Raw genomic sequence first — 22197 nt, 5'->3', positions numbered from 1 at the left:
ATCTAACTTGTTAAAATAACTTGTATGCCCACTTTTTAACAAACTGATACTTAAGAATTTGTTATGTCAATGATGAGAAATGGCAATGCAGAGGTTAAGAAATTGAAAGCTCATGTCAACATAACTATCTTTTTATGTCACTAAGTCATGTTTTTAATTTTTTTACACCACCTGTCATTGAGGTGGGTACAAACATTCCAAATATCACATACATACAAAACCTTAAAAACTATATAAACAAGGAAAACATGAACAAAGATACAAAGTGTCTTTATGTATTTTTATTGGGTCTTTATTTGATATTGCACTTTCAAATACAGCTTTCATAATGGAAGCTTACACAAATTAAAAGCAATCAACAATATGTTACAATTATGAACAAGTTATACAATTTACATAGTTAACACAAACAATAGTGCACCAATAAATAATGTTAGATAAACATACAAAGAAAAGGTTGTGTCAACATCTTGACAGATGAGAATTTACTTTTCCCAGGAAGCATCTGTTGATATAAGGAAACTTTAATTGAATACATGCTTTCTGTTTCAATCTTTTTTGTCTTTTAAATTTGTTTCGTTCTTTTTTTCGTTTCAGAAAATATTTCTTCTAACCGTTATATCAACCTTTCTTGTCTTTTAAATTTGTTTCGTCTTTTTTTTCTTTCATACAGAAAATAAACTTTGATTTAAATGAATAATAGTGAGTGGGAGGCTACACACACAAAAAAATCAAATGGCAACAATACAAGATAAAATTATTAGCAAATGTACTTAATGCAAATAGATCAATCTTTGTTGTCTTTTCAATTTGCCTCATTCTTTTTTCTAAGAGAAAAATAAACTGTGATTAAAATGAATTATAATGAGTAGGAGGCAATAAAAACAAAAATGAGTGAAAAAAAAATCAAATCGCAACAAGACAATCTAATTATCAGCCCATGTACTTAATGCAAATCAATTTGGAAACAAAGATTGAAAAGAAAATTCTGGTAGCAATTAAAGTATGAATCATTCTAACAAGACAGACAGAACAGAAGCAAAAGATATCACAAAATTAGTTTAAAAATCTATTTGTTTTTAAATGCAAAGTTATTTACTATAAGATAGGAAGTTGATAAATTGTTCATTAACAGAAGAGGAAAATAAATCCTTCCACATACATATAAACCGAGTGTAGTACAATGATCATATTATAGCTAAGTTGAAGGCCACCTGAATATTGATTATAAACCTCAAAAGAGTAGAAAAAACACTTTAATTTATTTAAAATACCTACAGGTGTCCCCTTGTGAATGTTCAAACAAAAGCAGACTGTTCATTTATGATGCCTCAAATATTTCTCTTTGAAGCCAACTTCCGTCTAGAATGATAAATACCAGAAAGTTTTAATCTCTATCTATTTCTATTATCATAAAACAGATGATTTCAAATTTGAATGTTAGAATGATCCTTCTTTTCACGGTCATTTCTTGGAATTTTAAAATGTAGGCCACATTATCACAGAATTACTCAAGGAAGGACTTATTTGTTCATAACATGAAAGTCTATAATACTGTAGAACTATATGAACTACAGTCAATAGCACTATAATCTCAAATTTTTGTTTAAGGCTATTCCAGAAAAAAAATGGGGGGGTTGAAAGGCACTTTGATTATTTTTGAATGGGTTGGGGAAGGTCATGAAGTTCAAATTGAGTTGTTATGTTTTCAAAGTAAAATGCAATTGTACAGATGGTGGCCATAAAAAACAAAGTGTCTCCCCCTACTATTATATTTTTTTAAAATAGCCCTTAACAAAAAGTATGTCTATTTGTGACAAAAAACTACAATTCTTCTGTATTTCAATCTAAAGCACTTATCTGTATGCAATAACAATAAAGAAAACAAATATTTGCATAGCAATACTATAGAGCACATATTTACTGACATATATGAAATAAAGTGAGATAGATATATAATGCAAATACTTACTGAAAAATACTACACTAGCATAATACTAAAATGCCCAAAATAGATAGCTAAAGCTTTTGATAATATCAGTTTATTTATAACAAAGATGTGTTACCGTATATGTCCATTCTTTGAATTCTAGAAAAAAATAAAACCTAATGCCATTTTCATCACCAAGTGTCTCTCCTATATCAAAATGTCTTATGAGGGGGGATGCTGTCTATTTGTATCTTTTCTTCAAATTTCCTCCTTCTCTTTTTAGCTTATTGTTTCTACTGTACATATTACAGGGGCGGATCCAGGCATTTTAAAAAGGGGGGTTCCTACTAAATGTCCCCATTCAAATGCATTGATCGTCCAAAAAAAAAGGGGGGGTTCCAACCCGGACCCCCGCCCTTCTGGATCCGCGCCTGTATTACCTCCGTCTCTGAAATCAATATGATAAATAGGTGCAACTCTCCCCCCCATTCAAATATTACCAGCAAAATGAGTCTCCCCAACTAAATGTTCGAAAGCAGGACACTCATGTTTGCAAATGCAAACACCATCACATGACCTGAACATTTTACATATTAATGTAAGGGTCAGTGTACTTTGGGCCATTTATTTTGACTTGCAGGTCTTATTTTTTTTCTATATTATCTTGAATTCATCCTTTTCAATAAAACATCTTACATTCCACAAAGTGTCAAAATAATCCACATTAATATTCATAAGGTGTGATTTTAATATTTAAATAGTTGCAAGCATGATGTCCAATGTTTATATATTGTTAGGAATCGATATGGCACCTAAATTGACATTTAAACCACAACAAAAATCTATTGCATCCATTAATCCTTAAGTACTTTGAAACCTTTCAACATAGGTCATACAGGTTCAATATTATTGGTCATTATCTGCGACAGCTTATTATTTAACTATCAATTGTAAAAACAAAATCAGAAAAAAGCAATACATCAAACATAACTTCAATTCATCAATCTAAAATTAATTGTTTTATTTTATTTCATCTACAAATGCACTTTTTATGTATCAAAACTTTCTTGGCATATTTTCCATTCCTAGATAAAAGATTCTTTAGTTTACTTTTATAATTTCATTTTAAAATTCTTGATATTTAATTGAGCAAACTGTTAATCATTCCTAAATGTTGTATATTTTTAAAAATACCTGTCTCTTTCAATAAAACATTTAACAAAAAGAATTCATTAGTAGCATGTTCTTTAAACAGAAATTAATAATTTAAACATAAAACATGAAATGCTGGGAGGTATTTTTAATAATTTGTCTAGCTTTTATTGATACAGATTTTCATATCTTTGGGTCAATGGTGCTTTAATTTGTGACTAATATAAATTTAATTGACAGTCCATTGTACCTGTGGATTCCTCGTACATTTCAATTTCATGGTTGAAGTGGCCAATCAAAATCTCAGTAGTTTTGATATATATCTACATTGTATGTAAATTCAAATCTGTCAAAATGAATCCCTAAACTTGCTGTGATGGGTGTTCCAAAACACTTCATAAATCATCAACGATTAAGGAATCTGTACTAAAATGATGGATGTCGCAGAGCTATGTATAGGGAAGGACCCCAAAATAGGTCATTGTACTTAATCTTACCACAAAGCCATATTTAATAAGCACAAAGCCATATTCAAAAAGTGTGATTATCTTTTTTTGACATGTTTTACATACTAAATTTATGAAAGTCTTGCATAATATTTAGATAGATACAATTTTGAATGTCTAGGTTTCATACCTAAATAATTTTGCTAAATTAAAAAGTTGCTGACTATGCAATAACAAGTCTGAACTTCATAGATTGTTCATGAGTGAATTTTAGAGGAAGCTGCTAGGTAAACCTGCTCTAGATCCTCCTATTTTTGTTCATAAAAATATTTATAGATAAAAGAAAAAAATATATTTTCATAGAAATTTGATTGTAATGAGTTCTGCATACTACCATGTCTCTAATAAACTTGTATTTTGTTAACTCTGAAATTTTGGTTCACCTTAACACATGAAACCCAAGTACTGTAAATTCAGAAATTATTGCGAGCATTTATTATTGCGATTTTGTTATTTTTTAATTTTTACGATTTTTTGAAAAATCCTGCTTAATTCAGATAAAATATTACACAATGCGAGTTTTAATTATTGCATTTACAAGTCTGTCGTATTATTCGCAATAATTAAAACCTCCCAATAATTTCTGAATTTACAGTACTTCATAAATAATAATGAAAACTCAGCAAAGATGTCACTCATCATAGTTTTAAATTAAACATCTAACATGAGATTTCGTGACCATAACAATCAAAATATTTAAATGAATTTTGTATTCCTACATATATTAATATTTCACAACATCCAATCTTTATGGTTTTAAAAGTATCAGTCAAGGTTTTACAATATAGTGATATGTATTTAACTTTTAATTTAGCTTTTTCAATAAAACTTTTCTTCTCGCTTTTGTAGGACAACCCCAAAATAGCACAAATTTGCAAAACATGAAAATCTATATTTTTTATTTGTATTTACTAGTACATGTGCACAAAAAAAAATGGCTTTCTTGTCAAAGGACAATATCCATTGATTTGGTGTGTCCAAATTTAAATAAGGACATGGAAAGAAGGTGAAAAATTCTTTCTTCCTTGTAAAGTTAAAAGTCTAGAAATTGCAATATTACAGTAGGGGAATGTAACTGTTATCATTTAACAAGGAAAATTCTGAAAACAAAATAATAAATTTATGCCATTTTACCAAATATATTTGGTGTAAGCTCCATTTGGAATATTTAATACAAATGCAGAAACCATATTTGCTGAAAATAATTCTCAACATATAAAATATATTAATTTCCTATCACTGAAGAAGTAATTTATTTGTGAAATACATTTAAAAAAGCAAGATAATTTGTAATTAAATCATAATTATTTCAAAAAATGTTCCAGCATATCTTTTAATTACAGTCTGACAGATAAATACAAGTAAATGAAACATATATGGCCATTTAAAAATATTAATTATATTTTTAACAAATGATTGATTGATATGATCAAAAACTATTGAAACATGTAAAATGATATGACTTTTACAGATCTAGATATTGATGAAAACAAGCTGATTAAAATACCAATCCAACACAAAACTTATCTTTTAAACTTCTTTTTAATGGCACTACACAATGTAGCATTAAGCAAAAATAATTGAATTCCATATACTTATACTATGCTTTCTTTGTACGACTTTAAAGATGTCTGATTTGAATTACTAATTTACTTGTATTCATAGCCAAAAAGCCTTGGAAATGTTAACCAGACACTTTACAATGTTATTATCTTTGTGCTTAATATATTCAATGTGGATATATAGAGTTATACTTTCATACAGATTGACTATCCCTGAACTAGTTTTATTTGGCAGTAGAGTATGCCACTTGTGAATGAGATGGTGTTTAATGGTTTCAGATCAAGACACCTTTTTAAACAATAATCAGACTAGCACAGTGCTGCTATATCTAAATAATATATTAAATATAGAAATACATTTTTCATAGAATGTTTTTTCCTTCAGATTTTTTTTTTTGAGAAACGTGTCATTTCATTATAAATGTAGAAGAATAAGGTACTGTAAATTCAGAAATTAATGCGAGGTTTTTATTATTGCGAAAAATGCGAGAGTTGAAAACGCAATAATCTGAACTCACATTTTGAAATATTTTATATGAATTAAACAGAATTTTTTCTCAAAATCATAAAAATTCAAATTGCATTTAAGTCTAAAATTACAAAATGGCAATAATAAATGCACGCAATAATTTCTGAATTTACAGTATATTTCTCTTCACTAACTCATCTTAATCATAAATGACAGATGCCTTTGTCCCAAACCACAGGCAATGCTTCCACAAAAATCCTCAACATTATTTACCAATTGATAACAGATATTTTGAGAACAAAAATGTGAAAAAGTTGGAATTGCAAAATTGGAAAATACTCCTAAAATTGCTAAGCAATAACATACTGGTCAACAAAGTAAATTAAAGTCAAACTTAACAAATACTATTATAAAATACCATGGAAATGATCACAGATAGTATAGGAAATTGTGGGATCATCAAAATACAATGTTATCATAAAATCTGATCACAGGTCTGCAAAATAGCATGAGAGGCAGTGATTCCACTGAAACTCCAGTTGTGGAGTTATCTCCCATGTCATAAATAACCTGACAAGATTAAATCTTTTTTTTCTAGGAGAGAATTTGGCTAACTCCATTCTGCCATCCATTGGTTTTATACATGGCAAATCTGTCATTATTTTGTTCACTTGTCTACTTGGCAAGGAAATGTCACCCTTGTATTTGTTGAGTTGATCCATTCACCAAACCTCTTAGCTGTTTCAATACAGTGTCCAATAATTTTTTCTTGTCTCTTTCTTTTTTATTGAGGGATCCAAAAATGGTGTTCTTCTTTTTATCAGCATTGTGTAATCTATGAAAAGAACAGCGAAGATGTAATATATATTATTTTCCAAGAGTAATAAAAATGACTCATTTATTTTTTGTTCCACTTTTTTACAAACTGTATCACATGCTTGGAGAAACTTGAATTAAAAAATAATCAGAATTATTCATTTTAAATGAATGAAACATTTAACAAAATATATGAGAAGAAAAAGAACAGTGTTCCAATATCTGCTGCATTTTATCTGGATAAAGAGGTTTAACTCCAAAAAGGATTTTTTTTCTTTGAATCTTTTCTACAAATATCCTACAAGAAAGGTAGAGTTGTGATGGCTAACAGTTATATTTTTCAAATAAGTTTGTTTCCAAGAGGTATAAACCTTGCTGAAATGTTGATGTGAGTGTGCTTACAATACAATGTTCAATATACATGCTAAGGGGGTTTGGGGTCTAAATTACCTTTTTTTCTAATATAGGATTTTACAAAAAAAATTCTATGATTAAACTTCATCTTATAACTTGTAGAAATATAAAATTAAAAAAAATATGGGATCACCGTTCATTTAAGCTCACAATAACCAACAGTTCAGATTCTACCTTTGATCTAAACTTACTTTTCTAATAAACTTGATGCCACTTGTGGTTGTTCTATTCAGAGTTAACCAACAGTTCAGATTCTACCTTTGATCTAAACTTACTTTTCTAATAAACTTGATGCCACTTGTGGTTGTTCTATTCAAAGTTAACCAACAGTTCAGATTCTACCTTTGATCTAAACTTACTTTTCTAATAAACTTAAAGCCAATTGTGGTTGTACTATTCAGAGTTAACCAACAGTTCAGATTCTACCTTTGATCTTAACTTACTTTTCTAATAGACTTAATGCCACTTGTGGTTGTACTATTCAGAGTTAACCAACAGTTCAGATTCTACCTTTGATCTTAACTTACTTTTCTAATAAACTTAATGCCACTTGTGGTTGTACTATTCATAGTTAACCAACAGTTCAGATTCTACCTTTGATCTAAACTTACTTTTCTAATAGACTTAATGCCACTTGTGGTTGTACTATTCAGAGTTAACCAACAGTTCAGATTCTACCTTTGATCTAAACTTACTTTTCTAATAAACTTAATGCCACTTGTGGTTGTACTATTCAGAGTTAACCAACAGTTCAGATTCTACCTTTGATCTAAACTTACTTTTCTAATAGACTTAATGCCACTTGTGGTTGTACTATTCAGAATTAACCAACAGTTCAGATTCTACCTTTGATCTAAACTTACTTTTCTAATAGACTTAATGCCACTTGTGGTTGTACTATTTAGAGTTAACCAACAGTTCAGATTCTACCTTTGATCTAAACTTACTTTTCTAATAGACTTAATGCCACTTGTGGTTGTACTATTCAGAGTTAACCAACAGTTCAGATTCTAACTTTGATCTAAACTTACTTTTCTAATAAACTTAATGCCACTTGTGGTTGTACTATTCAGAGTTAACCAACAGTTCAGATTCTACCTTTGATCTAAACTTACTTTTCTAATAGACTTAATGCCACTTGTGGTTGTACTATTCAGAGTTAACCAACAGTTCAGATTCTACCTTTGATCTAAACTTACTTTTCTAATAGACTTAATGCCACTTGTGGTTGTACTATTCAGAGTTAACCAACTGTTCAGATTCTAACTTTGATCTTAACTTACTTTTCTAATAGACTAAATGCCACTTGTGGTTGTACTATTCAGAGTTAACCAACTGTTCAGATTCTAACTTTGATCTAAACTTACTTTTCTAATAGACTTAATGCCACTTGTGGTTGTACTATTCAGAGTTAACCAACTGTTCAGATTCTAACTTTGATCTAAACTTACTTTTCTAATAGACTTAATGCCACTTGTGGTTGTACTATTCAGAGTTAACCAACTGTTCAGATTCTAACTTTGATCTAAACTTACTTTTCTAATAAACTTAATGCCACTTGTGGTTGTACTCTGACATATTTAGAGTTTGTTTGTCCATAATCTGCTAGATACAAAGACCAATCCCAATTCAGGAACAAATCAAGTAACTGTAAGTAGAACAGTCAGCAAGCGATAATATATACACAATTAATTATTCACAATTCTATCATTGTACTTTATAAAATAAGTACAGGTGCAAGTACAGAAAGTGTCAAAATCAAGAAAACAAGAAACAAATCAGTATTTTGTAAAGGCATAATATTTGTACATGGGCAAAAAATGTCAAATTCAAAAATAAGGCAAGTTGTTGAGAATTTTCCTGTTAATGGTTTCTAACATCTACATCATTTTATCTATTTATAAGAGTATATCTTGTGTTTGTAAAATCCCTTGCTAAAACAGCCAAAAAATAGCATAAGCAAATATCGAAATATAATTCATTGTGGTGAAAACAGTATGACCATTATTTTTTTGCTAATTTCTGAATTAACCAGATGCTCCGCAGGGCGTAGCTTTATACGACCGCAGAGGTTGAACCCTGAACGGTTGGGGCAAGTATGGACACAACATTCAAGCTGGATTCCGCTCTAAATTTGGATTGTGATTAAATAGTTGACACAGCATAGGTTTCTGACACAGAATGAATGTGTTCTAATAAACTTAAATTTTTTGTTTTCTCTTAGAGCAATTCACTATGCTGTTGAATATTAATCCTCTCAAAAAAATGTTTGAAGAAATTTCTTTTTATTTATGAAATTTCAAATGAGAAAAATTGAACCCAATTTTTTAATCACATCCCCCTTTCCCTTATTCCAAAACTAATCTCAATTAAAATATTCTAATGGAGTTTGCAACAATAACTACTCATTTAAATACATCATAAAATATTAAGATGTAAAAAAACTGCTTGTTATCACTGAATGGTAAAGATTATTTAAATTTATCAGTTGGTAGTAAAAAGTGAATATACATTGTATATTGTATATAACAAAGATTTAAGTTGATTCTGGACAAAGAAAGATAACTCCAATTAAAAAAAGTTCTTGCAATAAGATATTTCTTGCTTACTATTCTGGATAAAGAAAGATAACTCTAATTAAAAAAAAATTTGCTATTTCACAATATTGTGAAATAAGATATTTCTTGCCATTGCACAATACTGTGCAATTGAAAAGACTTGCTATTGCACAATACTTAATATAATAATTTAAGATCCTGATTTGGACCAACTTGAAAACTGGGCCCATAATCAAAAATCTAAGTACATGTTTAGATTCAGCATATCAAAGAGGCCCAAGAATTTAATTTTTGTTAAAATCAAACTTAGTTTAATTTTGGACCCTTTGCACTTTAATTTAGACCAATTTTAAAACTGGACCAAAAATGAAGAATCTACATACACAGTTAGATTTGGCATATCAAAGAACCCCAATTATTCAATTTTTGATGAAATCAAACAATGTTTAATTTTGGACCCCGATTTGGGCCAACTTGAAAACTGGGTCAATAATCAAAAATCTAAGTACATTTTTAGATTCAGCATATCAAAGAACCCCAAGGTTTCAATTTTTGTTAAAATCAAACTAAGTTTAATTTTGGACCCTTTGGACCTTAATGTAGACCAATTTGAAAACGGGACCAAAAATTAAGAATCTACATACACAGTTAGATTCGGCATATTAAAGAACCCCAATTATTCAATTTTGATGAAATCAAACAAAGTTTAATTTTGGACCCTTTGGGCCCCTTTTTCCTTAACTGTTGGGACCAAAACTACCAAAATCAATACCAACCTTCCTTTTATAGTCATAAACCTTGTGTTTAAATTTCATGGATTTCTATTTACTTATACTAACGCTATGGTGCGAAAACCAAGAAAAATGCTTATTTGGGTCCCTTTTTGGCCCCTAATTCCTAAACTGTTGGGACCGAAACTCCCAAAATCAATACCAACCTTCCTTTTGTGGTCATAAACATTGTGTTTAAATTTCATTGATTTCTATTTACTTTAACTAAAGTTATTGTGCGAAAACCAAGAATAATGCTTATTTGGGCCCTTTTTTGGCCCCTTATTCCTAAACTGTTGAAAATTAAACTCCCCAAATCAATCCCAACCTTTATTTTGTGGTTATAAACCTTGTGTCAAAATTTCATAGATTTCTATTAACTTAAACTAAAGTTATAGTGCGAAAACCAAGAAAATGCTTATTTGGGCCCTTTTTGGCCCCTAATTCCTAAAATGTTGGGACCAAAACTCCCAAAATCAATACCAGCCTTCCTTTTATGGTCATAAACCTTGTGTTAAAATTTCATAGATTTCTATTCACTTTTACTAAAGTTAGAGTGCGAAAACTAAAAGTATTTGGACGACGACGACGACGACAACATGATAGCAATATACGACGAAAAATTTTTCAAAATTTGCGGTCGTATAAAAAGTTCTTTGTTGTAGATAAACATTAAAGGAAGTCATTTTACCTGTCTAATGCCAGCAAAGGCAAGCAGCAGATTGCCATCATTTGCCCCAGGAATAGGTTCTGATGCTGCAAAATCTGTAAAAACAATAACATCAAATTATAATGAGTGTTGACAAGATGTAATTAGTTTTAATTTGAGAAGACATGTATTCTATAGACTTAACATTTTAAGGGTTGACTTAATGTAATACTTATAGAAGAAAAATTTCAGGTCTGAACTTGCTATGCTGTATGCAATTGATTGAGGTTGCATGTACACTGAAACTTAACTGATCATACCCCTTAATTGGTGCCCAGAAAACCTGACATTATTTTCCTGATAAAACCATTGTTTAATTAAATTCAAACTTATTGGTAAACATCAACTAGTTGCACAACAGTTGTACAAATTGCTTACCCATTACAACTCAAGGATTGTTAAGCTGCATATCAAATATAAAGTCATGCCCTTTAAAAGAAGTCAAGAAAAGCTTGACAAAAGTTAAGTACCAAAGTTTTTTAGACAAACAGACAGAGTTGTACTCTTGGTGAAGCAGGAATAGGTATATATAGCTTGTTGTTCGGAGTGAGCCAAGGCTCCGTGTTGAAGGACATACATTGACCTATAATGGTTTACTTTTATAAATTGTTATTTGGATGGAGAGTTGTCTCATTGGCACTCACACCACATCTTCCTATATCTATATAGTAAGCACACAATAAAGATAATAACTATACTTACGTTCACATTGTATAAGATCTAGGTTAAACTGTTGAAGTGATCCCATTGTCAGTTGTCGTGTTTCGTTGTCCAACAGGAATTCTTTGAGACTGTTAGCTATGTGTTTACAAGCTGACATACAGGCAGTTTTGGCTACCTTTTCCTAAAAAATAAATTTTAGAGTTACAAATTTTTCTTCAACCATAGTAAGTCTTTAAAACTCTTGCAGATATTGTCTTAAATTTTGATGGTCTAGAAACAAGTAAAACAAACACAAGTTAATATCAACTGTATTGTGATTCAGGGGTAAATGAGTATTCTAATTAGTATGATTGCAAAATTTTATGGTGCTTTGAATGTGAGCTTTTATTGTTGTTTACCTGATATTGTCACATTTCTCACAATAAAAAATCCATTGCAATAATATATGAATTTACAGTACCATTAACTTCATATATGAGATGTTCCTATTTAAGAAGTGGTCCTTTTAATAGTCAAAACAATGTATCTTAAAGTAAAGGAGTAGGTCCGGTAAGGACTTATTTTGGCCTCAAATTTCAATTTAATCTGACGAAAGATTTTGACCACCTTTTAAACACTTAAGTGTCTATTTCACTTGATTGAATTAGTTTATGTGAAAGATATTTTAACTGATTTAGTCATTAAAAACGATCCGATTCAAGCTCAAATATGAAAAATCTCTCAAATATGCCAAAAAACGTCACTTTTCAGATGGTTTTTATCAAAAATGAAACTGACCGCATCTGTGTTCATCCACAATCTTTATATATGTTATGTATTATCATAAAATACAACTCACATTTCAATATTAAGGATGAACACGAATGTGGCCACTTTTGTTTTACACGGAAACCGTCTAAAATTTAACTAAAATGATAGAATTTTGAAGATTTCAGTAATTTAGCATGACTTAATGGTGTTACAACCCGATATATGTGCATTGTATTGTCAAAAACAGCCCATATTTTTGAAGCAGAAGCATTCAACTGTCCAATAAATAACTAAAATTAACATTTTAACAATTTTGTAAAACTGCTATATTTTGGGGCCAAAAAGGGGTCTTACTGGACCTACTCCTTTGGAAATACTAAAATCTATATGATAGTTGAATTGAAATGACAACATTTTCAACTGGACAATTAATTAAAAAAATGTTTACTTTCTTTAAATATAAATGTACCTATGACCATAAATTTATTGTATAATTTGTTTAGGGATAGCAGATTGTTATGAGCTTTGAAACATGTACCCTTATTTTCCAAAAGGAGCAATATAAACATATTTGCTATAAAAGTATCCACGAGGATACTTGATTCCTTATTTTATATTTGAGGTAAAATGACTAGTTCTAAGACAATGCAGAGTTATCAGAATTTTACCATGTTTTCACCGAACACTGAAACAAGCTTAATCTTGATTACAAATACTAAAGGAGAAGAAGTTAACATGAAGCAAGATTCGTTTACATAATGTGGCATGAAGAAATGTGCATTATAACATGAACTTTGAGGCATTAATGACAGTGTTTGGCAAAGGTCATCGAAACTTATGGTAAAGGTTACAAGCAAGATGGAAATTGTAAGCAATGATTTCTGTTTATTTTTCAGTGTGCAGATTAAACCCTAATATACCACAAAAAAGGTGCAATTGCTCTGACATAATTTGTTTATAGCTAAAACTTGTGTTGTATCGCTTTTATTTTGAGCTTCTATTTTTGTTTAAATTGGAAAATCCTTTAAAAGTAATATAAAAGTTTCAAACAAGTCTCTTAATGTTGTATTTTTTCAATTAGATTTTGCTTCTACTTGTCACCATATGGCATGTTCAATTTCATAAGCTGCAGTTTAAGAATAAGCTTTTTATTTTCATTATGTTCTATATGAAATATGGGATGTACAAGTACCCATCCACGTCCACTTTGTGTTTTTGTTAGATGTATTTCTGCTTGTATCTATCTAATGAGTTTGACCTTTTTCAACAGATTTTAATTGTTTGCTTTTTCTGTTGTAATGTTACCTAAAGGTTCCAGGTTAGGTTTGGGGTACGGCTGATTGCTACAAACATGTTAAACCAAGCCACATATTTTAGGTGCCTGTCCCAAGTCAGGAGCGTGTAGTTCAGTGGCTATTGTCGGTTCATGTCTGTCATAATTGTTTTTGTAAACTGTTTTGTTACTAATTATGCTGTTAGTTTTCTCAATTGAATTCTTTTACATTTTTCATACCAGGGCATTTTATAGCCAACCGTATGTTAGGGTTTTTCTCATGGGTGAAGGCCATACAGTAGCCTATAATTGCTTACATTCATTTTATTTCTCCTTGGCAATGATACCAGTGCATTACCACATTTTTTTATTTTTATATTAAATTTAATGTGGTGTTATTTTCTTGGAAAAGACATACAAATATAATTCATTTCCTATATACCGGTATATAGCTAATTTTTGAAATTTAACCTGACTTAATTAGGTAACTTTTTAAATATCTCAATCCCTGGACAACATCTTCCAAAAAAAATTTTGGTGTGAATAAAATTATATAAAAATATTAAAAATATACCTTTCAACAGTTCAAGTGCATACTTTACACAATTAATTCTAGAAGAATATTTGAAACAATACAAGGGGGAGGGGCATACATGATACATACCCGCTGTTGTTCATTACATGCAACAAAATTTAAACTAAAATCTCTTAAAATGGAACACAATTTTTACTTTTGTTTATACTTAAAGGAAGGAAATGCATATATTCTTAAAAGGGAAATGCATAAATTCTTTAAGTGCAATCATGCTTTATCTATGTATATGTAGACTAAGTTCAGGTAGATTTAGTTTTGACTATGTTTTTTTTATTTTTGCAAGTTTTAGTGTTTATAACATATTGTGGAATTCACATCAACTCGTGGCTAATTTTAAACAACAAACATTCATAATTAGATCTATAAAAATGAATGAAATTCCAATGATTTGTTTCTGTATTTTGAAGCCACTTTCAGCTCTGCAGACTGCTAGATATTATTGGATGAAGAACCAGGAGCTTCAGTAGGAAAGATGGCTATTCTAGTCAAGTAAAATTGGAGTTGAGCACACAGGGTTTGCACTCACAACCTCAGTGTTGACAGGATAATATAACAGATCTACTAAGACAGCTCTGTCACAGAGGCCCCAAATGGCCAATTGATAAAATTTGGTTTAGATATTCAACAATAATATTAAAGAAATGAAAATGTGAACTTTAACATACAAAATAATAACAAATGTATGTCACTTTATTAAATACAAGGAGCACATTTCATTGATCTAAAAAAATGTCATCAATTTGTGTTTCATAGTTTCCCAAAGTAAAGGTAAAATTACATTTTCATGATTCATACTTCAATTTATGAGTCCACAAATAAAGTCTTCCCATAGAAAATGATGAAGGGAATTATTATATAAACATGAAGATTCAAATTCCAGCATTTTATGTGATATTGATATTGTTATGAATAAGGTTAGTTACTAGATAAGTACCTATTGAACATTCAATCTGATTTTTATTTAAATCACAATTTTTCTCAAAAACATAACCATAAAACTACAGAAATTTTATATCTTTTTCATATTATGTTTGAGTGAGTCAGACTTACTTTCCTTAAAAGTTTTAAAACTTTGAATAAACAAAAGGCTCTCAAGAGTCTGAATCGCTCACCTATTATTGTTTGCTTAAATTCTTTCCAATATATATTAATGAGTGTCTTTAAATTCCATTTAAATGTTCTTTGTAATAAGTTTGAATCTGTCATATTTTCTTCAAAAGCCAAAAAAATGCATTTTACCCCCTATGTTCCATTTTAATCATAGTGCTATTAACATACAAGGAAATAAAATACAAAATTTATACAAGATATTCTGAAACTCATTCAGCCTAAGTTTTGATGAAATTGATTCAGCAGTTTTAAAGCAAGCAAACTAGATGAAAAAATTCAGAAAAAAATGTCTTTAAAGGGCAGTAACTCCAAAGAGGTCTTTTTGACAATTCATGTCATATAAAAGTTTTTTGTAGATCTTACTTTGCTGAACATTTTTGCTGTTTACAGTTTGTCTTTATCATTAATAATATTTAAGATAATAACCAAATAGTACTGCAAACTTTTCTTAAAATTACCATTTTAGTGGCAGCAACCCAACAATGGGTTATCATATTCATCTGAAAATTTCATGGCTAAAAGAACAATTTTACTATCAGATTTTCTATATATGACGATGGACACCAAGTGATATACTTGATCTGTAACTTGTCATGATTAAAAGACATTAGGTTATTTTTACATCACATTGCTTTTGGCAAAATAAGTTGTAGTTATAAGTAGAATATAACAATGTTTATATTTATGTAAATATAGAGGCATGCCAATCATACAGACAACTCTAGTCATTCAAGATTGGAGTCAGGACTTACTAAGGGTTCCATTCTGACACTTAAAACTCTATTTTCTCTCTCAAAATTAATTTCTATATTGTTAAAAAGAACTGCTGAAGAACAATCTAACTGAAGCATTAAAATGTAACAAAAGATGTCTTAAATACAAGAAAATGCAACTAACAAGATGCTAAAGAATTAGATTATTTTACCAATAGATGTAAATATATATCCTGAAAGTTGTATACATGTATGAATGAATATTTTCTAACTAATTTATCATATAACGCTAACATTAAATGATTATTATTGACATTTTAACAAATTTTTCTTTTAAATACATAACAAAACCAGTTTATATAATTTTTCTGTTCATATTAATATTTGAAACAGCTCTAAAACAGGTTACATTAAACCAGCTTTAAGGGCACTAGCAAATGTGGTATTGATACTCAATAAAACCAGATGCTCCGCAGGGCGTAGCTTTATACGACCGCAGAGGTTGAACCCTGAACGGTTGGGGCAAGTATGGACACAACATTCAAGCTGGATTCAGCTCTAAATTTGGATTGTGATTAAATAGTTGACACAGCATAGGTTTCTGACACAGAATGAATGTGTTCTAATGAACTTAAATTTTTTTGTTTTCTCTTACAGCAATTCACTATGCTGTTGAATATTAATCCTCTCAAAAAAATGTTTGAAGAAATTTTCTTTTTATTTATGAAATTGAACCCAATTTTTTTAATCACATCCCCCTTTCCCTTATTCCAAAACTAATCTCAATTAAAATTTCTAATGGAGTTTGCAACAATAACTACTCATTTAAATACATCATAATATATTAAGATGTAAAAAAACTGATTGTTATCACTGAATGGTAAAGATTGTTTTAATTTATCAGTTGGTAGTAAAAAGTGAATATACATTGTATATTGTATATAACAAAGATTTAAGTTGATTCTGGACAAAGAAAGATAACTCCAATTAAAAAAAATTCTTGCAATTGCACAATATTGTGCAATTAGATATTTCTTGCTTACTATTCTGGACAAAGAAAGATAACTCTAATTAAAAAAAAAATTGCTATTTCACAATATTGTGTAATTAGGTATTTCTTGCCATTGTGCAATTGAAAAGACTTGCTATTGCACAATACTTAATATAATAATTTTAGATCCTGATTTGGACCAACTTGAAAACTGGGCCTAAAATCAAAAATCTAAGTACATGTTTGGATTCAGCATATCAAAGAACCCCAAGATTTCAATTTTTGTTAAAATCAAACTAAGTTTAATTTTGGACCCTTTGGACTTTAATGTAGACCAATTTGAAAACAAGACCAAAAATGAAGAATCTACATACACAGTTAGATTTGGCATATCAAAGAACCCCATTTATTCAATTTTTGATGAAATCAAACAAAGTTTAATTTTGGACCCCGATTTGGACCAACTTGAAAACTGTGCCAATAATCAAGAATCTAAGTACACTTTTAGATTCAGCATATCAAAGAACCCAACCGATTCATTTTTTGTCAAAATCAAACTAAGTTTAATTTTGGACCCTTTGAACCTTTATGTAGACCAATTTGAAAACGGGACCAAATATAAGAATCTACATACACAGTTAGATTCAGCATATCAAAGAACCCCAATTATTCAATTTTGATGAAATCAAACAAAGTTTAATTTTGGACCCTTTGGGCCCTTTATTCCTAAACTGTTGGGACCAAAACTCCGAAATATCAATACCAACCTTCCTTTTATGGTCATAAACCTTGTGTTTGAATTTCATAGATTTCTATTTACTTATACTAACGTTATGGTGCGAAAACTAAGAATAATGCTTATTTGGGCCCTTTTTTGGCCCATAATTCCTAAAATGTTGAAACCAAAACTCCCAAAATCAATCCCAACCTTTCTTTTGTCGTCATAAACCTTGTGTCAAAATTTCATAGATTTCTATTAACTTAAAGTACAGTTATAGTGCGAAAACCAAGAAAATGCTTATTTGGGCCCTTTTTGGCCCCTAATTCCTAAAATGTTGGGACCAAAACTTCCAAAATCAATACCACCCTTTCTTTTGTGGTCATAAAACCTTGTGTTAAAATTTCATAGATTTCTATTTACTTTTACTAAAGTTAGAGTGTGAAAACTAAAAGTATTCGGACGACGACGACGACGACGACGCCAACATGATAGCAATATACGACGAAATTTTTTTCAAATTTTGCGGTCGTATAAAAACTTTAACTTTACTTAACCAATGTAAATTCTCTTGTAATAAGACAAACCTCATCATGTCTCTTTCAATAGAAATTAAAATCAAATCTGTCAAAGAATATAACATGTGTATGTTCCCAACTTATGTTATTGCTTTTCTTTTTAAACAAAATCTAGTGTATGTACTTTTTTTTGTTTTAAAGCACATTTTGACCCTAAAACAATACAGAAGAAATATGAAAGGACCCTCAAAAAGATATAAGTAAAGAGGAAAATAAATTATGAGTGAACATATATAAATATAACAGAAATGGCAGTACTATTAATTATACTAATCACCACCAGTAATCCAGAAATAATACTATACACCAATAGTAATAATACAATATACCACCAGTAATAATACTATGAACCTACATAAGTTATTGATATACTTACAGGTAAGTTTGTGAAAGACATAAAGGTACTTTGTAGGAATGCCACTAAATCTATGACATAGCCACAGGCATGACCTTTGGCTTCTGGTAACAACCAATCATAGCTTGCTGTAAAATGATAAAAAAAAATGTTATATAAAGTGTATAACAAGAGACTGTCAGAGCAGCAGCAAACTGGAGTTTTTAACATTTATTTGTGATCTGCCATTTTTCAATATATATCACAAGAACCATAATTCTTGAACAGTAAAAGTGAAAATCTTCAATAGTTAGAAAATTTCTCGTACAGTGTATGAAATGCTATATAAACTTGATTCTGGTAATGTTTACCACTCTAAGTGGTTGAATTAAAGATATTATATCTGAATGTGGTTTTATTAATGCCTGGAATAATCAATATATAGATAAAAATTGTCAGTTGTCTAAAAATGTGAAACACTATTACCACAATTTGTTTGTAAATGAATGGAAGGCTCATTTAATACCTCAAAATGTTTAAATTATAGAATGTATAAGTCTGAGTTTGGTTTTGAAGATTATTTAACTACATTGCCTTTTGTTCTTGGAATTAATTTGTGTAAATATAGATGCAGTAGTCATAGGTTACCTATTGAGCGTGGTAGATTTTATAGCATTGATAGATCAGAAAGAATATGTGATTTATGTAACAGCAATGTGCTAGGAGATGAATTTCGTTATATATATATGATTGTACTTTCTTTAATGCTGAAAGGCTGAAATTTTTGCCTGCAGATATTTGTAAAATTAAAAATACTATGAGGTACTCCAATTTAATGAACAGCAAAGATAAATTTGTTCTTGTTGGCTAAGCCAAGTTCTGTAAAAATTTAATGTCAATTTACAAACGATATTTACCTTCCCATTTATTCATGCATTTGTAAATATGTTTGTTATATTATTGTACTATCATGCCTCATGTGAGGCCTTTAGTGAAATAAAATGTTTCAATGTTTCATGTTTCAAGTGCTCTTGACCTCTATTTTGTTATCAGTGACAACATATCAAAATTTGAAAAGCTTCGGCTGAATTTTTCATGTGTTAAAGCACAGACACGACTTGAAAGACCGTTAATCAATTTTTCAAGAACCATAACTTCTGACAGTGAAGTGAAAATAGTCAAAATTGAAGTTGACCTCCATTTTGTCATCAGTAACAATGTATTAAAATTTGAATAGCTTTAATTGAATGGTTCATGAGTAAATGCACCAATCCTGTTTGAGAGCCACCTTCCCACCCAGATGCCCAACAACCTTACATCCACAAATCAATAATCATTTTTTTCTTTTGGAAATTCGGTAAAAAACTGTTTTCTTGAATTGGTTGTAGATCTAAACCAGTTTTTTTACAGTAACCACACAACCTTCAATGTCAAAATTTGTAAAAGGTTCTGGGGGACACTGTGTTTGAATTTCAATTGCTGCTGTCAGTGTAAAAGTGTAATAATGTTGTTTTAAAAAACCTAAAATGGCACATGACTCTCCAAAATATTTAATAAAGGGCTATAATTCTGAAAATGAAACATGATGCATATATGTCAAGCATAGAATGTAAGCATGTTTATGAGTCATAAGACTACTCACCAAGATCCAAAAATTCATCTATTTTCAAATTCAGCTGTTTGTATATATGTTCCTCTGCATCACTTTTTGCATCCTAAAACAGCGAAAAAAAGAATATTTAAATATCACATAATATAATTGCAATCTTAATGTCACAGGCTAAAAGTAAACTTACATTTGCTTTTAAGTACACACTGTTAAAATCAACTTATACATGCAGACCACTAGAAGAACTGCTGGAAATGATGAGCTATTGCAAAACGACTTATACAATTTACCTTCTAAATATTGAAAAGTTAATTATCTCCCCTTCAAGATTTCAGAGATCAAATTGTATTTCTCCATTCTTAAGGTAATCTCTAAGTGAAGGTCAGGGAAATCCAAAAGACAGTTGAACAGAAACAAAATTCATAGACAAAGCGTAGTTTGCAAGGAATTGAACAGTTTTTTTCTCCCAATATCACCAGTGCAATTTGAGGTTTTAATATCTAATCTAATACCTTTAAACTTATACATAGATGCAATTTTACAACCTTATTCAATGAACTCATAACTTATATAAATATTTTGATAACATGAATGCTTGATTAGTTGATAGTTGTGTTTATACTATTTTCAGCACTATTGGTTATATTGTGGCAGCAAGTTTTTATTGGTGGGGCAAGCTGGAGTCCACAGAAAGAAAAGAAAAATGAACTTCGGCAGGAAAACTGACAATCTAAGTCAATGAAGATTGGAGTCCAATGTACCTTCCATGTTTGGTGTTCTAATTCACAACCACAGAGTTGTTAGACTAGTGATACATACGATGAACTACTTGTACCATTCAGCTACTAAGGCACTCTTATTCCTATAATGTACTAACCTTAAACATAGTTGTACCATGTAATCTGGCCATATGAACACTGTCATTTTGAGCACTGTAATAAAACATAACACATGTGTACTTTATAACAAAATATCTATCTACATGTTCTTATATACATACATATATTATTAGGGATCTTCATTTTTGGATATGGGTTCATATCTCCTGAAGGTCTCCATGTAATGATCAATAGGGACCTTTCCCTAATGTGATATAAATATTCAGAAGTGTATGTGTGAAAATAGAGTGACATGGATATTTTAATTTTTCATTTTTTTTTTTTAAATAAATGCAATATTAAAGTGAAACTGTGAGTTACTGCTCAATGATGATACCCCAAACTCAAATATTTCAGTAAAAAGGAAGTTGTAGGGTAATGAATCTAAAAAAGCATCACACTGTATATCTCACTTAAAACCTGAAACTCAATTTCAGAAATACTTGTATTGTAGTTCCCGAGACAAATAAAAATGTGACCAAAAGTTAAAAGTTGGCTATAATGTGTAAAACACATCACTCAATATACATGTAGCTTTCAGAAATCCCTAAAATTAAAGAAAGATGTGACAAAAAATATATATTGGGCAGAGAGAAAGACTGACAAAGGTAAAACCATATACCCCCATTTTTTTTTTAAAGTGGGGATATAATTAACAAGAGGCTCTCAAGAGCCTGAATCGCTCACCTTAATTCTTTTGGTTAAATCTCTCATCAATGATTATTTTGGCTTTTCAATTTATTTAAATGTTTTTTGGATCGTCCTATTTTCTTCAAAAGCCAAAAAAAATAATCATTTTCTCCTATGTTCTATTTTAGCCATAGGAGCTATGTTTCTTGACATACAAGGAAATAAAATATAAAATTTATACTAGATACTCTGAAACTCATTTAGCCTAAGTTTGGCTGAAATTGATACAGCAGTTTCTAAGGAGAAGATTTTTTAAAGTAAGTCAACATGATGAACAAATTGTGAAAAAAGTCTTTAAAGGGCAATAACTGCTTAAGGGGTCAATTGACAATTTTGGTCAAATTGACTTAATTGAAGATCTTACTTTGCTGAACATTATTGCTGTTTACAGTTTATTTCTATCTATAAT

At 29.9% G+C, this 22197-nt stretch overlaps 1 protein-coding gene across 6 annotated transcripts in view; it reads right to left on the bottom strand.

The window, feature by feature from the left end:
* Positions 1 to 261: 261 nt before the first annotated feature.
* Positions 262 to 22197, bottom strand: part of LOC134716179 (exocyst complex component 6B-like) — a 53905-nt gene continuing 31969 nt past the window's right edge. For 4 of the 6 annotated variants that reach the window (XM_063578999.1, XM_063579000.1, XM_063579003.1 and 1 more), the window contains 8 exons: positions 21098 to 21152; positions 20254 to 20326; positions 18654 to 18760; positions 16203 to 16223; positions 11589 to 11730; positions 10869 to 10942; positions 8385 to 8497; positions 262 to 6454 (listed from right to left, as the gene is read on the bottom strand). In XM_063578999.1, the coding sequence (XP_063435069.1) occupies positions 6313 to 6454; positions 8385 to 8497; positions 10869 to 10942; positions 11589 to 11730; positions 16203 to 16223; positions 18654 to 18760; positions 20254 to 20326; positions 21098 to 21152 (727 nt within the window). In that variant the 3' untranslated portion in view covers positions 262 to 6312. The remainder of the gene's footprint in view (positions 6455 to 8384; positions 8498 to 10868; positions 10943 to 11588; positions 11731 to 16202; positions 16224 to 18653; positions 18761 to 20253; positions 20327 to 21097; positions 21153 to 22197) is intronic. The other 2 variants (XM_063579002.1, XM_063579005.1) reach the window with 1 other exon arrangement.

Source organism: Mytilus trossulus, chromosome 4, assembly GCF_036588685.1.
Source record: "Mytilus trossulus isolate FHL-02 chromosome 4, PNRI_Mtr1.1.1.hap1, whole genome shotgun sequence".
Classification (NCBI taxonomy): domain Eukaryota; kingdom Metazoa; phylum Mollusca; class Bivalvia; order Mytilida; family Mytilidae; genus Mytilus; species Mytilus trossulus.
This window is presented reverse-complemented; position numbering and strand designations above follow the sequence as displayed.